At 37.8% G+C, this 20,949-nt stretch overlaps 2 protein-coding genes across 2 annotated transcripts; one reads left to right on the forward strand and one right to left on the reverse strand.

The window, feature by feature from the left end:
• The first annotated feature begins 3 nt into the window (after positions 1 to 3).
• hagh (hydroxyacylglutathione hydrolase) lies at positions 4 to 12,180 on the forward strand. The gene is made up of 9 exons (XM_079381660.1): positions 4 to 240; positions 1,790 to 1,953; positions 2,028 to 2,092; positions 4,108 to 4,225; positions 4,895 to 5,003; positions 10,073 to 10,176; positions 10,349 to 10,450; positions 10,541 to 10,620; positions 10,776 to 12,180. The coding sequence occupies exons 1-9, from the start codon at positions 171 to 173 to the stop codon at positions 10,873 to 10,875; spliced, it is 912 nt and encodes a 303-aa protein (XP_079237786.1). The 5' UTR covers positions 4 to 170; the 3' UTR covers positions 10,876 to 12,180.
• narfl (nuclear prelamin A recognition factor-like) lies at positions 11,984 to 19,805 on the reverse strand. Its single transcript, XM_079381649.1, has 11 exons — positions 19,646 to 19,805; positions 18,713 to 18,808; positions 18,467 to 18,610; positions 18,255 to 18,387; positions 18,030 to 18,164; positions 17,609 to 17,727; positions 14,684 to 14,813; positions 14,514 to 14,589; positions 14,296 to 14,433; positions 13,182 to 13,339; positions 11,984 to 12,733 (listed from the first exon to the last, which is right to left on the reverse strand). The coding sequence occupies exons 1-11, from the start codon at positions 19,709 to 19,711 to the stop codon at positions 12,492 to 12,494; spliced, it is 1,437 nt and encodes a 478-aa protein (XP_079237775.1). The 5' UTR covers positions 19,712 to 19,805; the 3' UTR covers positions 11,984 to 12,491.
• Between the last annotated feature and the right edge of the window lie 1,144 nt (positions 19,806 to 20,949).

Raw genomic sequence — 20,949 nt, forward strand, 5'->3', positions numbered from 1 at the left:
ATAGTAGAATTCGTAAATAACCCGAAATACAGCAGCACGCGCGACACTCCCCCGTTTTGGATTGGTTAAACGAGAGGTCAAAGTTAAGAAGTGGGCTGATTTGCACTCTAAACCAGAATTTCTACTTCCTCTCTGTGCTGACAGTAGTGTCAGACAGCTGAAGTCCTGATATGTGGATCAGGTCGCTGGCGGCGAGTGCCTGCGCTCTCGGTGTGCTCGGAGCTGTCTCGCGCAAATTCGGTATGTTTACACGAGGACCTTTACTCGCGCGTGATCAGAATGACTTGTTTATGGACACGAAACGATATGGCAGCGCTGTCAAAGAACCTTTGGAGTCAATGTTTTGATCTATTAGAGTTCTAGCTGAGTTGTTCCTTATACAGAGTAGAGTTACATCAGCTTGGCTGTTGATATACGTCATTGAGCATGACGTTGTATGTATGCAATGCATAATTACAGTGATCGTATCATTATATACAGAATGCACCACTTAACATGTCGTGCGTGCTTTCTGTTTGTTCTGCATTGTGGAAATTGAAAGTTGAAAAACCATTTATCAAAGATTTCTTAATTCTCACTCTAGGCGTGTATTGCTATAATATGCCATGCATATTTTTGTACAGTATTGCTTAGATGCAATATGGAGAGAATGGCCCAGCATCAAAACATTGGGCATAATACATATGTATTTATTTTCAGAGATCAATTAGGCAGATTATGATTTGATTGTTAAATTTTACGATGTTAAGGTCTAAAACACACACACTAGTGGGCGCAATTTTGCATGATGATTTTTAAACGAATAATAACCATAATAATATTAACGTTATAAAATGTATACTATTTTATTGTAGTTACACTACCGTTCATTCAGCAAGGATATGATTAAATTTTTTTACAATATATTTATATTTCATATAAATGATGTTTTTTGGAACTATTTAGAAATGAAAGAATCCTAAAAAAATTCCAGTTTTCACAAAAATATTAAGCAGCACAACTATTTTTAACACTGATAATAATAAGAAATACATCAAATCTAATCTTGAGCATCATATTTGAATGATTTCTGAAGGACCATCAGATCATTATTTTAAATTGTAGTAATATTTTTTGTAATAATATTAATGATTTTACTGTGTGTATATATATATATATATATATATATATATATATATATATATATATATATATATATATATATATTATTATTATTTTTTTTTTATTTGATATATATATATATCAAATAAATGTAGTCATGGTGAGCATAGGAGACTTATTTTAAAGACGTTCAAAAATGTTACTGACCTCAAATTCTTTAATGGTAGTATAGATCCGAACTTTACAAAATATACCAAGTCAACAGCTTCCACCAAAATACTACAGTTACTACAGAAATTGTTATTTATTGTGCTTGTCATTACTATAAAATCATAATACATGAATGTGGGATCTTCTTCAAACTTCGATGCTTCAGCCATTTTGTTTAATTGCATTTAAACACTGGTCATTCCAGCCTAAAATAGTAAAACTGGTGGAAATGTGGTGGATAATGAGCTTAACCAGTTTATCAAAAATTTAAACAAGGTGAACTACCATCTTTAACCAACTTATGACCATAAATGACCAGCTTTTACCTGCTAGAAAGTATATAAAACCAAACCATACAAATTGTAGTGACTAAAGTATTTTGGTAATTATGGTAGCTATGGTTTGTTTTTCATGTAATTATTAAAAAATCTATTATTCATGCTGGAGCATTTACTAATCGTGTACCTCTGATTTACAGTTCCTACAGCCTTGTTTCACTCCGATCTTAGGAAATCATCTCTGGTGGAACAGACAGACATGAAGGTAGAACTGCTGCCCGCGCTCACCGACAACTACATGTACCTCCTCATTGATGAAGACACGAAGGAAGCAGCCATAGTCGATCCAGTAGAGCCTCAGAAAGTAAGAATATTTCACTGTGCGCATCACATATTACAGGCTGTATAAAATAGATTTATAACTGTCATGTGTCTCAGGTTGTAGATGCAGTCAAAAAGCATGGCGTGAAGCTCAAAACTGTCCTGACAACCCACCATCACTGGTGAGTGAGACCTGGAACAAAGCAAAATAATTCTGTTTTTATATATATACACACACACACACACACACATATACATATATATTCATATAGAAACATATATACAGTTGTGCTCATAAATTTACATGCAGAATATGCAAAATGTTAATAATTTTAACAAAATAAGAGGGTTCATCAAAATTGCATGTTATTGTATATTTAATACTGTCCTGATTAAGCTATTTCACATAACAGATGTACATATACTCCACAAGACAAAATAATTGAATTTATAAAAATGACTCTGTTCAAAAGTTTACATACCCTTGAATCTTAATACTGTGTGTCGTTTCCTGGATGAACCATGGGTCCTGAGCAGTTCAACTGCCTGCTGTTCTTCAGAAAAATCCCCCAGCTTGGTTTTCCAGCATCTTCTGCATATTTGAACCTTTTGAAATCCATCTTTTCACACTGAGGACAATTCGCTCGCGCATTGCCTTCTTCACTTAAGGCTGTACTGCCGGCTCCATTTCTTTTCTCTCCTAAGAGAAAGAAACAGCGGAGCAGCGGCTCTCTCTCAACAGGTGCGAGCGGTGTCACGTCGGCCCAACGCCCGCACACCCCCCTCTCACTGCTTCGCCTCGTCGCAACAATGTGTTTTGCATGAGAGGATCAACGCCCCTCCACTGCAGCGTGTGGCTTGGTTTCCTTTGGCGCTTCCGAGGAAGAGATTGCTGTCGATGACTCAATGTCCTTGATGGCGTCAGGCACTGAAGTATGGTGCACTTCCTGCAAGGAGCCTGAAGCCCTCCCTTCTTCCCAACCATCGCGGCCGAAACCGGACAGTGAGCTGATCCGTGTTCTCTCCAAGGCAGTGGACGATCTTTAAACAAAATAAGACCAAATGTACACATCATCATACAATTCAAAAAGCTTAGACCCCCTCGGGCTCTTAAGGCCCCTGATATGACGTCATTTCGAACATAATCATGCCGAAACAAAATTCATTTTGAGTTTGTTTCGGCAGTTCGAACCAGCTCACCAAAGCTCATTTTGGCTCCTAAAGACCATTGAGCTACCATTGGTCTGTGGCAATTACACAGTCGGTGGGTGTGTTCAGGAAGTCCATCTTCTTTGACATGCAAAATTTTGTATTTATTTTTTTCTCTCCCGAGGTCAGGCGGGAGAACAACATCTCTAGGTCACTAGCAACATAAATACACTGTGTCAAATATATTGGAATGGAATGGTTATTTTGTATTGCAAATATGATACTCTGAACTGCTGCTAATAATTATTCTTTTTTCTATAATACTCTAACCACTGGTACCTGTCTCACACCTAGATATGCTACAGTTCGTCATTGCATCGTTGTTGTGTTTAGGGCATACACGTGAGCATCGGGACATGTTTACATTAATCTGCACCCCGTCTCCAGCAGTCGCTCAGCATTTTCAAACTTCTTTTTGCCCCCAAACGAAGAATGAAAACGAACTTTGTTTGAAGTATATTAGGGCCTTCAATGCATTGTGTTGCCTTCTTGAGCATCAGTAAATGTTTTCACCTTTTGTAATAGCTGTGCATGAGTAGCTCAGTTGCCCTCAGTATCAAAAGATGTATCTCAAAATCACACAGTCACTGTTGTAAAGGGTTCAAATATGCTGGAAAACCAAAGAACGTGCAGGAGCTGGAGGATTTTTCTGAAGAACAGCAGGCAGCTGAACTGCTCAGGACCAAAAAGGGACTTGTGAACAACTATCACAAAATAGAAAGACAGTCGTAGATCATCCAGGAAATGACACACAGTATTAAGATTCAAGGGTATGTAAACTTTTGAACGGGGTCATTTTTTATGAATACAGGAATTCAGTTATTATTTTGGCTTGTGGAGAATATATATATATATATATATATATATATGTATGTATATGTATGTGTGTGTATATATATATATATATAAGTATATGTATGCGTCTGTATGCACTGATATGACAGAAGTTGACTGGGGAAAAAAAGATTTGATGTTTTGTAACTTCCAGGGATCATGCAGGAGGTAATGAGAAGCTGGTGAAGCTCATGCCGGGACTGACAGTGTACGGCGGAGATGACAGAGTGGGAGCTTTAACTCAGAAAGTCACACACTACAACACTTTCAAAGTAAGTCTGATTTATATAATATATACTACTGTTCAAACGTTTGGGGTTAGTATGATTTTTTGTAAGTAATGTTTTTATTCAGCAAGGATGAATTCAAATGATCAAAAGTGACAGTAAAGACATTTACAAAAGATTTCTATTTCAAAGAAATGCTGTTCTTTTGAACTTTCTATTCATCAAATAATCCTGAAAAAAAATCAGTTTCCACAAAAATATGAAGCAGGAAACCGTTTTCATCATTGATAATCAGAAATGTTTCTTGAGCAGAAATTCAGCATATCAGAATGGTTTCTGAAGGATCATGTGACAGAGTAATGATGCTGAAAATTCAGCTTTGCATCACAGGAATAAATTACTTTTTAAAATCAATTTCAACAGAAAACAGTTATTTTAAATTGCAATAATATTTCACAATATTACTGTTATTACTATGTTTTGATCATATAAATGTAGCCTATATAAATCCATCATATACAGTAAATGTGAGCCTAAGAGACTTTATAAAACATTAAAAATCTTACCAACCCTAAACTTTTAAATGGTATTGTATAATCACTGGTGCCTGACTTGTATGCAGACTTTGTATGCAGTTTAGGAAAATCAGCAACATCCATTTTATAGGATCTGTCAGTTTTACGATTTTCTTTTTTTTTTTTATTATTATTCCAGGTGGGCTCTCTGAATGTAAAGTGTTTGTTCACGCCGTGTCACACCAGTGGTCACATTTGCTATTTTGTAACAAAAGAAAACAGCACTGAACCACCAGCTGTGTTTACAGGTACAACATAGTTTATATACAGTACTATTCAAATGTTGTAAGATTTTTTTCCAAAAGAAATTAACACTTTTATTCAGCGAGAATGCATTAAATGCATTTTTTGGTTTTGAATCTCAGGGTTCTCATTTATAAAACTCTCCATAGATTTCATCCTAAAAGTGTCCGTAGGCACAAAAGCTAAATTTTGCGTGTGCACAAAAGTTTTCAGATTTATAAAACCATGCATACGCTGGAACCTGCGCAAAAAATCCCAGTTAGGGGAAGATTGTGCGTATGTGCATCTCCACCCATAAAACACCATATATGGAGCTTACAACTCCTAGTTTTACTATGCATAAACTCATCTGGATATCATTTCCATGCATATTGCCATCCACGTGACACCATGTTTAACACCGTCAAATGTACAAGACATTAAGGGAATATGAGATACTGACTATAAATGGCATTTGTGCCAAACATTATTTTTATAGCTAAACGTCATCCAATATCCTTATTATGTTTTAGAATAAATATATCAAAATATTCATAAAAAACAAAACTGTTTAAAATAGTTATCAAATAAAATTTTAGAATAAAGTTTTAAAGTTATAAAGAATAAAGTCAAACCGGACAATGGACCGTTTGACCAATATCCAGTAGTGTCCGCCATAATATCGAAGTAAGTGTGCATCATTGATCATTGTTCTCGCTAAAAATATTTTCTCATAACACAAGATCTGCAGTTTAAAGATTAATTATTGTGCACCTATAGCACTCCTCGCTGTCATTAAAACATAGCATGCCACAGGAAAAGTGATCAAGTGCATCCACTACAAATATGTCTAAATTCATATAGCCTAATTTTTGTTTAACTTCTGCATAATGACTTCATGCCTTTATTAATTACTTTAATTTCAGTGCTTATTTCCATTATGAGAGTGGAATATTTAATGTAAATGTGTATATCGCCATGAAAACAGAGTTTAAAATTGTTGTTTACTACATTTTCTCACTCCTGGAAAAAGAGTTTGTACGCATGGGTCAGAGTTTGCATGCAGGTGCACACATTTTCTAGTCAAGTTTATTTTTATAAATCCCACCTTTTGCGTAGGAAGTGGCGTATGCCTCTTTCAGGGCAGGTTTTGTGCATACGCAACGGTTATAAATGAGGCCCCAGGGCTGCATTTATTTGTGGTAAAAAAAAAAAAATTAGAAATATTATTAAAATATAATATAATTGTTCCCTTTCGAATGTTCACTTCACGTTGTGTATGGGTAAGCTCCTGTTTACTCTGTTACTGAAGCTTGATTTGTTCACGTTTGTGTAGCTGCACAAATCAATGGCGCTTTAGCCCACAAGAAACGGTAGACTTGATGTGTAAATAAGCAATTTCATCAGAATCTTCTCCTTCAGCGACGAGGATCATCTCTTCGCTCACTCTGCAAGAAGCCCACGAAAGAAGATGGAAAGAAGCTCAACCCACTCGTGCCGTCGAAGAGCCCCCGACAGAGGACGAGTCTCCCCTACGGCCATACAGGCCTTTCTAAAATAGCAAATTAGAGCAAATTCCCAGCGTGCGTTGTTGCAAATTTTGCGCGTGAGTGCAGCTCATGCAAGGAGCCCTTGCACGAGTCAGACAGGCAGAGTGAGTGTGTCGCCTACCTAGGCAGCGCCCACGCAGAGGCTGCTCTTGCTGACGGCTTATGTTCTCCTTGCGAGAATATGAGTTTGTCCAGTCTTTGCTCGCACATCGCCTTCTTCACTGAAGGTTGTACTTCCGGCTCCGTTACCTTTCTCTCCTAAGAGAAAGAAACAGCGGAGCAGCGGCTCTCTCTCAACAGGTGTGAGCGGTGTCACGTCGGCCCAGCGCCCACGTGCCCCCCTCTTACTGCTCCGCCTCGTCACACCAATGTGCTTTGCACAAGAGGATCAACGCCCTTGATGGCGTCAGACACGGAAGATTGGTGCACTTCCGGCGAGGAGCCCGAAGCCCTCCTTTCTTCCCAAACATCGCGGCCGAAACCGGACAGTGAGCTGTTCCGTGTTCTCTCCAAGGCAGTGGACGAACTTGGGTCTCAAGTCATGGCATTTTAGATGAGTATTTCCTGCCGGGATGCCGTCAACCGCCTTTCCGCCAGCGGCTCGCCCCGTTCTTGCCTGCAGTTCACGAAGAACTGACCAAGACCTGGTGCGCCTCTATTCGGCCTGAGTTAGCTCCTCCTCTTCAGCAGCTCTCACCACTGTTGACGGCGCTGAGGAAAAAGGCTATAGCATGCTTCCTCCTCTTGAGGAGGCTCACTTGTGTCCACCATCTGCCCAGCGATTAAAGGCCCACGCAGCACATCCCTCGAAGCCCTGCAGGACCACTTCGACTCTGGCCAACAGGGCGTAATGCAGTGGCCGGTTAGGCCGGATTGGTTGGTGCATACAATGGCAGTCCTACAAGTGTTTCAGGCCAGACTTCTTTGTGATATGGACGAGTCTGGCCAACATCAAGTTGCTTTCAAAGAGCTGCGGACAGTGACTGATCTTTGGCTGAACCTCACTGAAATAAGGGATGCTGAGAAGATGGTCTTCCTTGATTCTCTGGTCTCGCCGAAGGGCCTCTTTGGCCTTGCTGTGGACGGCTTTGCACAGCGCTTCTCAGAGGCTCAGATGACATCATAGGCGCTGTGTCACTTCCACCCTAAGCGCTCTGGTGCTGCGGCTGCTAGATGCCAGAAAGCCCCATCCACTCAGCCTGCAAAGTCCACGCCGCCTCAGTCTAAGAAGTTTGAGCCTGGGCTTCAGCAGCGCCTCCAGACTGCAAAGAGTTTTCCTTACCCAAAGTGCCAAGGCCCACCCCCTCGAATAGTGCTGGACCCTGAGACCCAGAAGCCGTCCCGGTCGATCAGAGAGGAAGAGAAGAGGGTCAGTTCTCACCTCGGCTGGAACTCCCTCAAAAACAGCTCGCTTTCACCCTCCATCCCTCCGAATACCTCGGAGCGATGGAGTTTTGTTTCCCGCGGATCATGCCCTGCAGGTGCAGCTCTTTTCCCTCTGAGGCAGATGGGAATCCGCATACTTAACTACCTCAACGACTGGCTAATCCTTACCAGATAAGAACGGGAATTAGTCACTCACAGAGTGCTGTTACTCAACCACTTGGAGCACCTCAGGTTGAACATCAACCTTCTGAAGAGTGATTCAGAAGAACCTTCAGCGAGTGGTCTTTCTGGGGACGATTTTGGATGTGGGCTTGGGTCATGCCGGAACGGTCCCTGACTATTCAGCGACTGGCGGCGTCCCTAAATCCGGGAATGTCTCATCCCCTCAAGGTTTTCCAGAGGCTGCTCGGCCTCATGGCGAGCAGCCATGCCATCAATCTGCCTCCTCTGCGATTCCCTTTCACATGTGGCCTCCAATTTTGGCTCAAACCCAGAGTCCCGTCCCATGCTTGGTGCCTGGGCCACTTTTATATCAAGGTAAACCATCGCTCTATCAAAGCTGTGGCTCCTTAGACAACTTCAAGCCTCCTATTCTGGGCACAGAACAAACTCCTTTCTCTAAAAGCGGTTCACATGCCGGGCAGTCTGAACCATGGTGCAGACATTCTTGTCCAGAGGCAATGTGGCTCCGGGAGAATGGACCCTGCATCCTCATACGGTTCAAGAAATTTGGCCTGTCTTCGGGAAGGCAGAGGTAGACCTTTTCACCCTGCTTCCTTAGGTCATCAAACGGGTCAAGAAGACAAAATGCTCAGTTCTCTTGGTAGCCCCACTCTGGAGGAACCAGGCTTGGTTCCCCGAGTTAGTGCAGCTCTCAGTAGCACCCCCGTGGCAGATACCACTGAGACGAGATCTTCTCTTGCAGGCAAAAGGCATGATTTGGCATCCCTGGCCAGAGCCGTGGAGCCTTCATGTATTAGCCTTCATTGTCAATATCCCTTAGAGCCCTATGGGCTCCTCCCTTCGAGCCGAATTATGTCCTTTGTTGCTGAAAACCGCTCTGCTATTGGCACTAGCATCGGTCTAGCGAGTGGGTGACTTATAAGCACTGTCAATCAGTACTTCCTGTCTGGAGTTTGGGCCTAACGACTGGCACTCCGCCCTTCTGATACTCCCCGCTCCAGATGGTGAGCAGGGTCCTAATGTTCTCTGCCCTGTCAGGGCACTGAGAGTATATCTTGAACGCTCCAGCCTGTTCAGACATTCGGAGCAGCTTTTTGTTTGCTTTAGGGGCCGCTCTAAGGGGCTGCTGGTTACAAAGCAAAGACTGTCCCACTGGATAATTGACGCTATATCCTTGGCTTATGCCTCAGAAACTTTGCAATGCCCCAAAGGTGTGAGGGCGCACTCCACTAGAGGAATGGCCTCTTCCTGGGCTTGGTCCCGCAGAATCTCTATTGGTGAGATATGTGCAGCCGCCGGCTTGTCATCGCCATCCACGTTTGTCAGATTTTATAGCCTAGATGTCCCTGCTCTCCAGGCACGGAGTTTATCGACTTAAACTGCTTATTTCTCCCTAAGGTGTCCAAAAGTCCTCAGCTATGCTCGGGACTCAGTTGGCTCATGTTCTCTAGGGGCCCTTAACTTCAGTGCTCCAGAACTGAGCTTGCAGAGCAAGTTCCACAAGCATAACGTGAAGTGAACGTTCGAAAGGGAGTGTTTTCTATTTGAGTATTTTTAAAATGTAATGCCTGTGATGTCAAAGCTGTGTTTTCAGCATCATTACTCCAGTCTTCAGTGCCACATGGTCCTTCAGAAATCATTCTAATATGCTTATTTGCTGCTCAAGAAATATTTATTATCATCAGTGATGAACAGTTATGCTGCCTTATATGTTTGTGAAAACCGTGATACATTCAGGATTCTTTGATGAATAGAAAGATCAGAAGATTTATAGATATATTTGAAATAGAAATCTTTTGAACATGATAAATGTCATTACTGTCACATTTTATCAGTTGAATGTGTGCATTATAAATAAAATAATTAATTCCTTTTAAAAAAAAAAAAAAAAAGCAGAACAGAGACTATTTTGACAGTCTGACATATGATGAGCTGTATTAACGATCCTGTTTTTTTTATGTTCACATTATAAACAGGTGATACTCTGTTCGTGGCCGGCTGTGGAAAGTTTTTTGAGGGTACCGCTGATGAGATGTATAAAGCCCTGATTGAGATTTTAGGCCGTCTTCCTCCAGAGACGGTAACAGTTCCTCCATCTAAACTGAAATCTCTGCCTTTGTGCTATAAAATGTTATTAATTATTAAATATAAAAGCAATAAATGCTATTGAACTCTCTAAACATCTTCATAGTTACTGAAATAGACATTTTAGGTCATCAAAAGTCACAAGTTACAATTTGCTTTTGTTTCAGCGTGTATACTGCGGTCACGAGTACACCATCAATAACCTGAAGTTTGCACGGCATGTTGAGCCAAATAACGAGGCCATCCAGAAAAAGTTAGCATGGGCTAAGGTGTTTAACTCTTCTTTAACATGTATTCACTTTAGCTGCAAATATTATCATAGCGCAAGTGTTTGAATAACCTTGTCTTGAACTGATTAGGAAAAATATGATAACGGAGAGCCAACCATTCCCTCTACAATGGCCGATGAGTTCACATTTAACCCCTTCATGAGAGTGAGGTATGTCAAATAATTCCTAACTATACAACATATTATATAAACCTTCTTGCACCATCTACACTAATTTAGTCAATTTGGAATATTACTATTAAAAATGTATATTATTTTAAAATGAATACTGTTTTCTGCCTTATGACTTTGTGTTTGCACTTCAGAGAGAAGTCAGTACAAGAGCATGCTGGGACCAGTGACCCGATTGAAGCCATGAAAAACATCCGTAAGGAGAAGGACGGCTTTAGAGTGCCAAAGAATTGAGCTTTCAGGCTTGTCTTTGCGATGGTCATCACCACTACGCTTATGTCTGCTGCTCACTTGACTAACAATATCAGGACATGCAGAAACTCCATTTATAGCAAAAGCACAATTATTGAGCTGGTTATTTCCATGTTTTTTTTAAGGCAGCGTATCGTCTTCAGTGAGCAATACACAGGATTGTTAGCCTGTAAATCAATGTATTTAAAACAATGCTGCAAGCAATAGATCAAACAAAAACAAATTATTCACAATGTTTTCATGAATACATTTATACCATTGATTCGCATTTACAGAAAATTCTAATATTGTACTAGGTCTGTTTTGTAGGCAAAATTGTGTTTACGTAAGGTTACGTAGGTTTTATTTTTGACATTTTCAGCTTTTGGGAAGATCCAGGCCATGAACCAATGTTATGTGGTTAAATTGTAGTTTTATTTTGAAATGTTTGTCTTAATGGGCAATGTTTTATTTTGTAAATCAAAAATAATTATTTTTAAGATGTTATGAACAAAGCGAGGTGTTCCAGCAAAATTATATTTGGAGTAGTTTTATGTCCATCAGAAATAGTTTATTTTGATGTCTCTGAATGATTTTGAATGTAGAAATGATTGAACACTGCATACTGGTTTCAGCTTTTCGCCTAGTTTTAGCTCATCCAGTTATTGTTTCTGAACTTGCACTTTTTGTCATCAAAAATAACATTAATTATAGTGTTCAAAATGAATAAAGTCTAAATGTAAATTTACACAGCTGTTTGTTTTTCATAAATCCATCTACAATCTTGATTGTGTTTTATTACCTGCTTTTGTATAAAACAATATAAAGTACTAATTGTTAAATACAAATTCTAATGTTGCAATAAAAGTCTTCCAACCTTCTTGAACCTATTGTATTACCAAAAGATTTACATAGAAGTTTGCATAATAAAATTACAATAATTCAAAGTATCAAATTACAGTTTTAAATGTCACATATAAATGAAAAATAATAGCAATACCAGGACTAATTTAATACTTTACATTTAATATTTAGTCATTGTTTTTGGTCATTTAAAAAAGCCCAGAATAAAAATACATGTACTAATGAAAAAAGTTAAACAACTACAAATAGATTTAATAGAATTAAAATATATTTATAGTTTATTTTCACAATAAATAGAATTACATTCATGGAATGATTCATATATTTATTATCATCATAAATCAAAATATATTTTAAAAACAGAAGAAAAAGTATAATTTTCAGTGTATATTACATAGTAACATCTATTGCATCTTTTGCATTCAACACTTTCAAAGAAACAAACTCACAAAGGAAAAAAAAAAAAAAACAATGCAACATTCATGGACATAGAAAAATTGCCTACTGCTATAAAACGCATAAAGACCGGTTTGATATTTAGTATGACTTCAACCTTTTTCAGCGGATACTTTATAGACACATACAGGAAATATAACTCCATCTGACTTTTCAAACACAATCACATTGGTTAATGATATATCTATAAGTGTTTAGTTGAAGTGTCAAATGCATCTTAAAGTTTAACTTGGCTTCGATAAACATTTAATGGAAGGCAAATAAATAACCTAAATGGTTCATCGGTGTCTCGTGGCTCCTCACCACTTTATACCGAGTCCACTGGTGTTTTTTTCTACAGCGTGGTACTGTGTGTGCAGCAGCGCTCTGGCTTTCTCCTCTCCCACGCTCTCTAACCAGCTCTGATAGAGTTCAGCCACTCGCGAGTCCTGCTCTGGCACTGAGGTACGTTCACCGCGGTACAACTCCTCCACCTGCTGCAGCATCTCTTTGTTAGTTTGATCTGATGAAGGCTTCAGCTGACCGCCGCCATTCAGACATCCTGTAGAACACAACCCAAAGTGTCAGTGAATCCGATCCCATTTTAAAACGCTGTTGAACAGCACTGAAACAAACACTAAATGCAAATTTAGAATGGATATAATTCAAGAGAACAGTATCAGAAGATTATCCAAATTCCACAACGACAAAACCGTGGCCCAAAGAATTTCACTCTATGGAGCAAAATATAACATCATTAACTATGAAAACATGTAGCTACTAAAAAAGTATATATAATTATACAATATAATTACAAACATTTATAACATATGATCACAAAATATAAATCTAAAAAGGTGAAATAGTAAAATGATGCTAAATGCAATGCTTTTTCCTCACATAGAAGCATCATAATGGCATGTGTTGAGAGGTGGGCGACACAAAGCTGAGGAAAGTTTACAAATGTTAAAAAAAAAAGGTTTTTAAGCACAAGGGGTGTCTTTTCTGACCTGACGGACATGCCATCACTTCTACAAAGTGGTAAGGTGACTTTCCGCGTTTCAGCTTCTGCACCAGGTTCTGAATGTTCCTGAAGCCGTAGACGGCAGCAAACTGCAGCAGAACCTGACCGTCCTTCTCTAGAGTGACTTCCTGGAAGTCTTTGTTTCTTTTGAGGGGGGAAAAAAACACAGACAAATAAAAAAAAAAGTCACTTACAAAAATGTACACTACTATGAAATGTGACCAATAAACTATAGTATGGTATTTCTGGAAGTGTTATGGCGAACAAACACTTAAAAACAACAGTCTTTTTAAATAAAACGTGAAAAGTGATGCATTATTCCTTACATTAACAGTACTGTGGTAGTACCATGGTAGAGTATGATTTATCAGATGTTAATACTAAGGTACTTCAATACAAGCCAAATAACTGTTGTATTCATATAATTTAATGTACTTTTAAGAATACCATAATATTACATGGTTCCTATCATTACTGACCAATTTCCAGTCATAAATATTTTTAAAGTGATTTTTATATTTTTTATACAGAAATTATTAGGTAAAAATTAGTTACATTTAGAAATAGTTACTTTCTAGTAATTTCTAGCCAAAGAAATACTTTAGAGGAACTAAGCATAACTAAAAAAAAATACATTGTATTAGAAATTGTATCAGCATGATCTAAGATTTTAATAATTCCATGAAAAAATATTTTTCCTGGTCCGTCTCAAAAACCATGGTAAATATTTCGAACATTTTTATACATTACAAACCATCTAAACCTTAAAATTAATATTCATTATTTACAGTAAATATCAATAAATTCTTTACACTAGCATTCAAATGTTTGGAGATTTTGAAAAATACTTTTGAAAGATGTGAGAAATGCAATGAAAGATTTTATTCCAGAATTCTTTGATTGATAGATTAAAAGAATAGCATTTTTCTTATTTGAAATAGAAATCTTCTGTAACAACGTAAAGTGATTGATTAATTTAATGCAGCCTTGCTAAATAAAGGTTTGAATTTCTTTAAAAGAAAATCTACTGATCCTAAACTTTTTAACAGAGGTGAACAGTTCTGGGACCTTTATAACAATACTGCTGTGTTCAGACGTACTTCATTGTCTTGTAAGTCAGTTCATCTACTTCAACCCCAAACAGCTGTTTGGCGGCGTGTTTGTAGATGTGATGAAGGTATCCTCCTGATCCACTTCCTGCATGACCCAGCAGCTCCTCCCCACATACGTTACTGAACCTAAAACACACATTCATACCAGCTAATTCACACACATGACTATTTCATAAGAGTTTTACAGTCAAACATGAAGAACTTACATTGTGTCTAAAGGTGCCACTTCTTCTACGTCCCTCAAGGACACATTCTCCTCTTCCAACATCTTCAGAACTTCACCTATGAATCAGACACACAGACAATGAGGTCTTATGGGTATAATCTTACCTGTTTTACTTCAGTTCGTGATTTTACCCCTATTAGAGTCACTCACCTGACGTGATGACGCAGTCCACCTCTCTGGTCTCGTACTCGCTGAGGTAGAAGTCTGGTCTGGAAGCCTCGAGTTTCTTATCATAGCAGGGCATCACGGTCACATGGTATATCTTCTGTGGTGAAACACCCTGTCAAAGCAAAAGATGGAGAATGAAAATCTCAGACTAGAGCTACCACTCTAATGCACTGATATATCCCATAATTCAAAATGCATTTTGGCCTCGATTTGTCATGCAAGTCATGTACATTATTGTCTTAATAATAATTGGTTGAATATTCTTTTTTAAGTATATAAAATACAAGTATCTGCATTTAATGTGAAAAAATATTTACATATATTTTAATAAAGAATATAATTCAAATAATGTAACAATTAAACTTAATCATTACTCATTTAATTAAAAATAACTAACATGAAAAATAATCTGTTATGTTGTCAATATTAAATCAAACAATTAAAAAAAGAAAAATACATTTGCTCTTAATTTATTTTAGTGCTGTCAAATGATTAATCGCGATTAATCGTGACAAAGTAAAAGGTTTTGTTTACATAATGTGTGTGTGTACTAGGGCTGGGTAAAAAATATCGATTCTCCGATTTTAATCGATCTTCAGTTTAACGCAACGATATCGATTCGGGAAATCCCCGAATCGATTCTTAATGCGCGTGCTTCACGTAAGAGGATATGAATATTCACCTCTCGTCCTGAAGGTGTCACCATCTTTCGAATTGCTCCACTAAAAAAAAACAACTGTGTGCACCCTATTATTAATGTAGATGTGTATTTCAGTAATAAACTTAAGTAGGAGAGTTTCAGTTACCAGCATTTATATCAAAATATGGATCCCATGTCTGCAAAACTAACATTTTAAATGAAATATTGATAGCTAATCGATATCGAGTCGAAACCATAAAAATAAGAATCGAATCGCAGAATTGGTCACAATACCCAGCCCTAGTGTGTACTGTGTATATTTATTTTGTATATATAAATACACACACATACATATATTGAAGAAAGATATGTTACATTTATATATGATATAATTTATATTAATATACATACATGTAAATATTTTCTAAATATAAGCTGTATGTGTGTATCTTTATTTAAACACAATAAATATACACAGTACACACACACACACACATTATGTAAACAAAAACTTCTATTTTGGATGCGAGTCATCGTTTGACAGCACTAATTTATTTCTATGCGCTTGATTATTGGCCGTTTACCGGAATAATTGATTAATAATAACTAATAAAACCTAACTTTAGGGCTGAAAAATGATTAATCGCAATTAATCGCATTCAAAATAAAATTTGGTTACATACTATGTGTAGGGCTGTGTATTGGCAAGAATCTGGCGATACGATACGTATCACGATACAGGGGTTGCGATACTGTAAGCAGGGTGATATATTGGGATATTTCTTATTTTAGGAATGGGATATACATTTTTTAGGAAAGCTGTTATTAAGAACACACCACCATATGCAAACCTTAGCAAAAAATAAATAAATAAAAATAGTTTAACCAGAACACTGCAGAACACACTGGGATCTGCATTTGCAATAATCAGTCCCTGTAACATTCAACATTATCGAACCACTTTTTGTGCAGTACGAGGAAAGGGGGAAATATTCAAGTGCAAGAGAAAAAGCTGCAGCTGCACGGAGACTCTTCAACACGGGACGCAGCAAGCGGCAGAACCGAGGTTGCGCTCGCGCCGCGGTCCCGGGGCGGACATTACAACAAAAGCCCAAATGGCACCACACTTCAGCTTTGTACACCGAAACGAGAACTGGAACAATTCTTTCATCCTCCATTACTGGCAGCAAACTATATTAACGCTAACATTAGTGGAGTGCCCTGATGCTAGTATTTCCTGTCACGGTTTAAGTTCAGAGATGAAGACTAGCGGTCGGGATATAAACTCAAAACGAAACAACTGCCATGAATCTTGTATGATTTTTTTTTTTTTCTTTTTTTTTTTTAAATATCGATATTCCGTTTTGGAGAATCGATACAGTATCGCAGTAATAAATATTTGTATGTATTTACATTTATACTTGTATATAATTTATAATATATATAAATATTTTATATATAAATCTAACATATTTTTCCTTAATATATACACATGTATGTGTGTGTACTTATATATACATAAATATACACAGTACACACACATATGTGACCCTGGACCACAAACCCAGTCTTAAGTCGCTGGAGTATATTTGTAGATATAGCCAAAAATACATTGTATGGGTCAAAATTATAGATTTTTCTTTTATGCCAAAAATCATTAGGATATTAAGTAAAGATCATGTTACATGAAGATATTTAGTGAATTTCCTACTGTAAATATATCAAAACTTAATTTTTGATTAGTAATATGCATTGCTAAGAACTTCATTTGGACAATTTAAAGGCGATTTTCTCAGTATTTCGATTTTTTTGCACCTTCAGATTCCAGATTTTTAATAGTTGTATCTCAGCCAAATATTGTCCTGTCATAACATACAGTATGTAAACAAACTTTTATTTTGAATGTGATTAACTGCGATTAACCATTTTTCATAATTTTTTTCATGAAATTTGCATGTCACTCAAATTAATTTATTAATATTTGATGTAAATAAAAAGTGTTTAATAGTAGATTAGCTTTGTGCAAGTCACAAAACAAAAAGCTTTACATCTACAACATGTCAGAGACCAAAGAAGGGTTTATCCGATATATTTAAACTACACTAAAACAACTACAAAGCATAAAGCAGTAGTCTCTAATGTGGCCTTCAACATTCAAATCAAGTCTAAAATACTTCAAAAAATGTTTTTAATGTGAGACTTTGCATGTAGCACAAAGCATTGTGGGCAGTTTCTCCCTCTCCGAACAGAAGTTTATTGTTTAGTACCTTCTGAGAGGCAAAATATCCCTTGACTAGAGAACCCATCATCTGCTGCGGCGAGCGGGTCGTGCTGATGTACGGGAGGATGAATTCACCATGAGTCTTCTCAGCATAGCAAATCCAGCCTGAACCAAAAAACACAAAAGATCATTTATCACTGGCGTTGTCAAACTCAGTTCCTGGAGGGCTGCAGCCCTGCAGAATTTAGTTCCAACACACAAACCGTGTCGTTTTCAAATAAACCTGAAGGACTTGATTAGCTGGATCAGGTGCGTTTAATTGGGGTTTAATCTAAATTCTGCAAGGCTGTGGCCCTCCAGGAGCTGACTTTGACAACCCTGCTTTAACAAGAATAAATCCATATTGGACCCATAATAAAGCACAATACTGAGAATATTGCACACAATAAAAAACAGATTGCATCTACCAGGACAGGCAGACGCCAGCATCGGTAGAGCCTTCTTGTCTACTTCCTTCCGTCCGAATCGCTCTAGAAACTCCCTCTGGCTTTCTAACAGGCTAAATGAGCGACTGAAGCCGGTGTCAAACACATGATGAACACCTGCAAGACCAGTATGCAGTTTGCATGATCTCAATATACACACAGGAGAATGTCTTTGACTGGTCATATGAAACTTGGACTCAAACTCACCCAAGTTCTTCAGGAAGCTGGTGAGTTTACGAGCCACTTCGCTGCTACTGAGACTGTAGTGTGCTGCTAGAGAGGCTCTCGACTGAGGAGACACAGACACCACCACCACCTTCTGCTCGCTACTGCTGACCTGCTGCTCACAGACACAAACATGCTAGAGGTGAAATATTCATTTGGAGTAAAATGTTAAATGCAGTAGAGTGAGTGCAGACCTTATTTTGTCGTAGCACACGATACAGTTCCTCGTGACTCTGTTGGGTGATCAGGACACTCTCCGCAGACGTGATGCAGCCACTACAAGCCAGACAGTCGTTTAGAGTAATCTTCGCTTTCTCCAACTTTTGCCTTTGACCATCCTGGGAAACAAGCATTTATCTCCATCATATCTGACGAGTGAAACACGGACACGACTTCCACGACGCAGGCTCAGATTTTAAAGTCACATTATTTGTACTCACCTGATGGACCTGAAAATAACTGCCATCATCTTCTATCTGGATTCTAGCCACAGATCTGCCCTGCTTCTTTTCCACCTTTACAGGCTTCACACATTCCTGATAAATTGGACAAATTAACACTAGTGAAATTATATTTTAATATAATAGCCTACTACTGTTCAAAAGATGGGGGAAATCAATACTTTTATTCAATGATATCTGAAGGATCATGTGACACTGAAGACTGGAGAAATTCAGCTTTGCATCACAGGAATAAATTACATTTGAAAATATATACAAATAGAAAAGCAGTTTTTCATATTGTAATAACATTTCATTATATTACTGTTTTTACTGTATTTTTTTTATCAAATAAATACAGTTTGTGGAGCATAAGAGACTTCTTACACACCCCAAAATATCAAGTGTACCCACCCAGCAATTACTTTTAATAAACTGGTGTAGCAGTAACTATTAGTGGATGGCTAAGTGTCAAAATACATTGAGTAGTATTTTATACCTAACTTTTGTAAGCTGTTTTGCTTTTACTACGTGTTGCAATGTCTCTTTTGAAAATAAATCACTTGGTTGGATATTTTGTTATCTAATGCAGTGACATCCAGACATTTGAAGTGTACATGCATTTTATATAAGTTACTCAGGCAGCTCTTCTAGGTTTTGAGACACAGCCACTTCCATTATCTGACCTTGCAAATAAAGTAGGCCCAAACTTGGGAGCTCTAGCTAAACGAATGTCCTTCATAATTAGCATTTACAGTATTTACAAGACGTAACGTTATCAGTAAAAACGTGTCACTTTTAAAACTGCATTGTTATCTACACAATGTCTTATGATCAGCTGACCGGTGTTATATCATATAGATATAAAGTAAAAGCGCTGAACTGATAGTAATGTCATGTTTCAAAAGTTACAGGCAGAAACATCTATTCAACCTGAGATGGAGTAATAAAATCATCCAGGTCCGTGAGCTGAAGCACTCCACTGAAATGCGACGCCATTGCTTCTGCTTCTGCTGCTGCTCGTGTTCCTGTGAAGTGGTTGGCAGGGGTCTCTGAATGACTTCTAAACTGTCCAATTGTAGGCCGCTTGAAAGTAGCACTGTCCAATTAAAGCAAACGGTGAGAGGTTAAGGGCGGGACTTAAATAAAAAGGCTCACACCGGTGCCCAACAAACGTTCTGCTCCGGTTTCCGGTCTTAATAAAAAATATTAAAACCCAAAATGTATGAATTGAAATTTTACTTTTTTTTAAGCGAGTTCCTTTTTTTAAAAACATATAAAAACACCAATTAATAACAGTCAGAAAATTCTTAATACAATTTAAAAAAAGTCCAAATAGCAGCATAACAAAAAATACAGATAAACAAAATAAACATAAGAAGGAAAACCAAGAAAGAAAAAAAAAATAAATACAGAAAAATAAATAATACACTAATATAATACAAGGGGCTTAATCATCAAAAAACACCTTCAAAAGGCCACATAGTTTAAGGTCTTTTTCAGAACGTATGATCTTCAAGGATTTGAAGAAGATCATTAAATCTTGCTGGAAAAGAAGCAAGTTCTGAACATGCCTCTCTTCTAATGGAGCTTAAATAAAAACAGAGAATAGGAGCTCTTTTCATCCGCTGTGTCATTTATTTTTGTAACACCATATATGATATTTTCTCACACATACAGGTGCATGTCAATAAATTAGAATGTCGTGAAGAAGTTCATTTATTTCAGTAATTCAACTCAAATTGTGAAACTCGTGTATTAAATAAATTCAATGCACACAGACTGAAGTAGTTTGAGTCTTTGGTTCTTTTAATTGTGATGATTTAGGCTCACATTTAACAAAAACCCACCAATTCACTCTCAACAAATTAGAATACTTCATAAGACCAATAAAATAAACATTTTAGTGAATTGTTCTGGGAAGTATGTTCATTTACTGTATATGTACTCAATACTTGGTAGGGGCTCCTTTTGCTTTAATTACTGCCTCAATTTGGTGTGACATGGAGTTGATCAGTTTGTGGTACTGCTGAGGTGGTATAAAAGCCCAGGTTGCTTTGATAGCGGCCTTCATCTGCAGTGTTGGGTCTGGTGTCTCTCATCTTCCTCTTGACAATACCCCATAGATTCTCAATGGAGTTCAGGTCAGGCGAGTTTGCTGGCCAATCAAGCACAGTAACACCATGGTCATTGAACCAGCTTTTGGTACCTTTGGCAGTGTGGGCAGGTGCCAAGTC

The sequence above is a fragment of the Barbus barbus genome (assembly GCF_936440315.1).
Source record: "Barbus barbus genome assembly, chromosome: 3".
In the NCBI taxonomy this organism is placed as follows: Eukaryota; Metazoa; Chordata; class Actinopteri; order Cypriniformes; family Cyprinidae; genus Barbus; species Barbus barbus.

Bases quoted from the DNA above. Each gene is read 5' to 3' on its own strand.
- hagh (XM_079381660.1), top strand. From the start codon at position 171: ATGTGGATCAGGTCGCTGGCGGCGAGTGCCTGCGCTCTCGGTGTGCTC. The intron at 241-1,789 runs GTATGTTTACAC...TCTGATTTACAG, and splicing joins AGCTGTCTCGCGCAAATTCG to TTCCTACAGCCTTGTTTCAC. The intron at 1,954-2,027 runs GTAAGAATATTT...CATGTGTCTCAG, and splicing joins ATCCAGTAGAGCCTCAGAAA to GTTGTAGATGCAGTCAAAAA.
- narfl (XM_079381649.1), bottom strand. From the start codon at position 19,711: ATGGCGTCGCATTTCAGTGGAGTGCTTCAGCTCACGGACCTGGATGAT. The intron at 18,809-19,645 runs GTTGAATAGATG...CCAATTTATCAG, and splicing joins ATTTTATTACTCCATCTCAG to GAATGTGTGAAGCCTGTAAA. The intron at 18,611-18,712 runs GTGAGTACAAAT...CTTGTTTCCCAG, and splicing joins GTTATTTTCAGGTCCATCAG to GATGGTCAAAGGCAAAAGTT.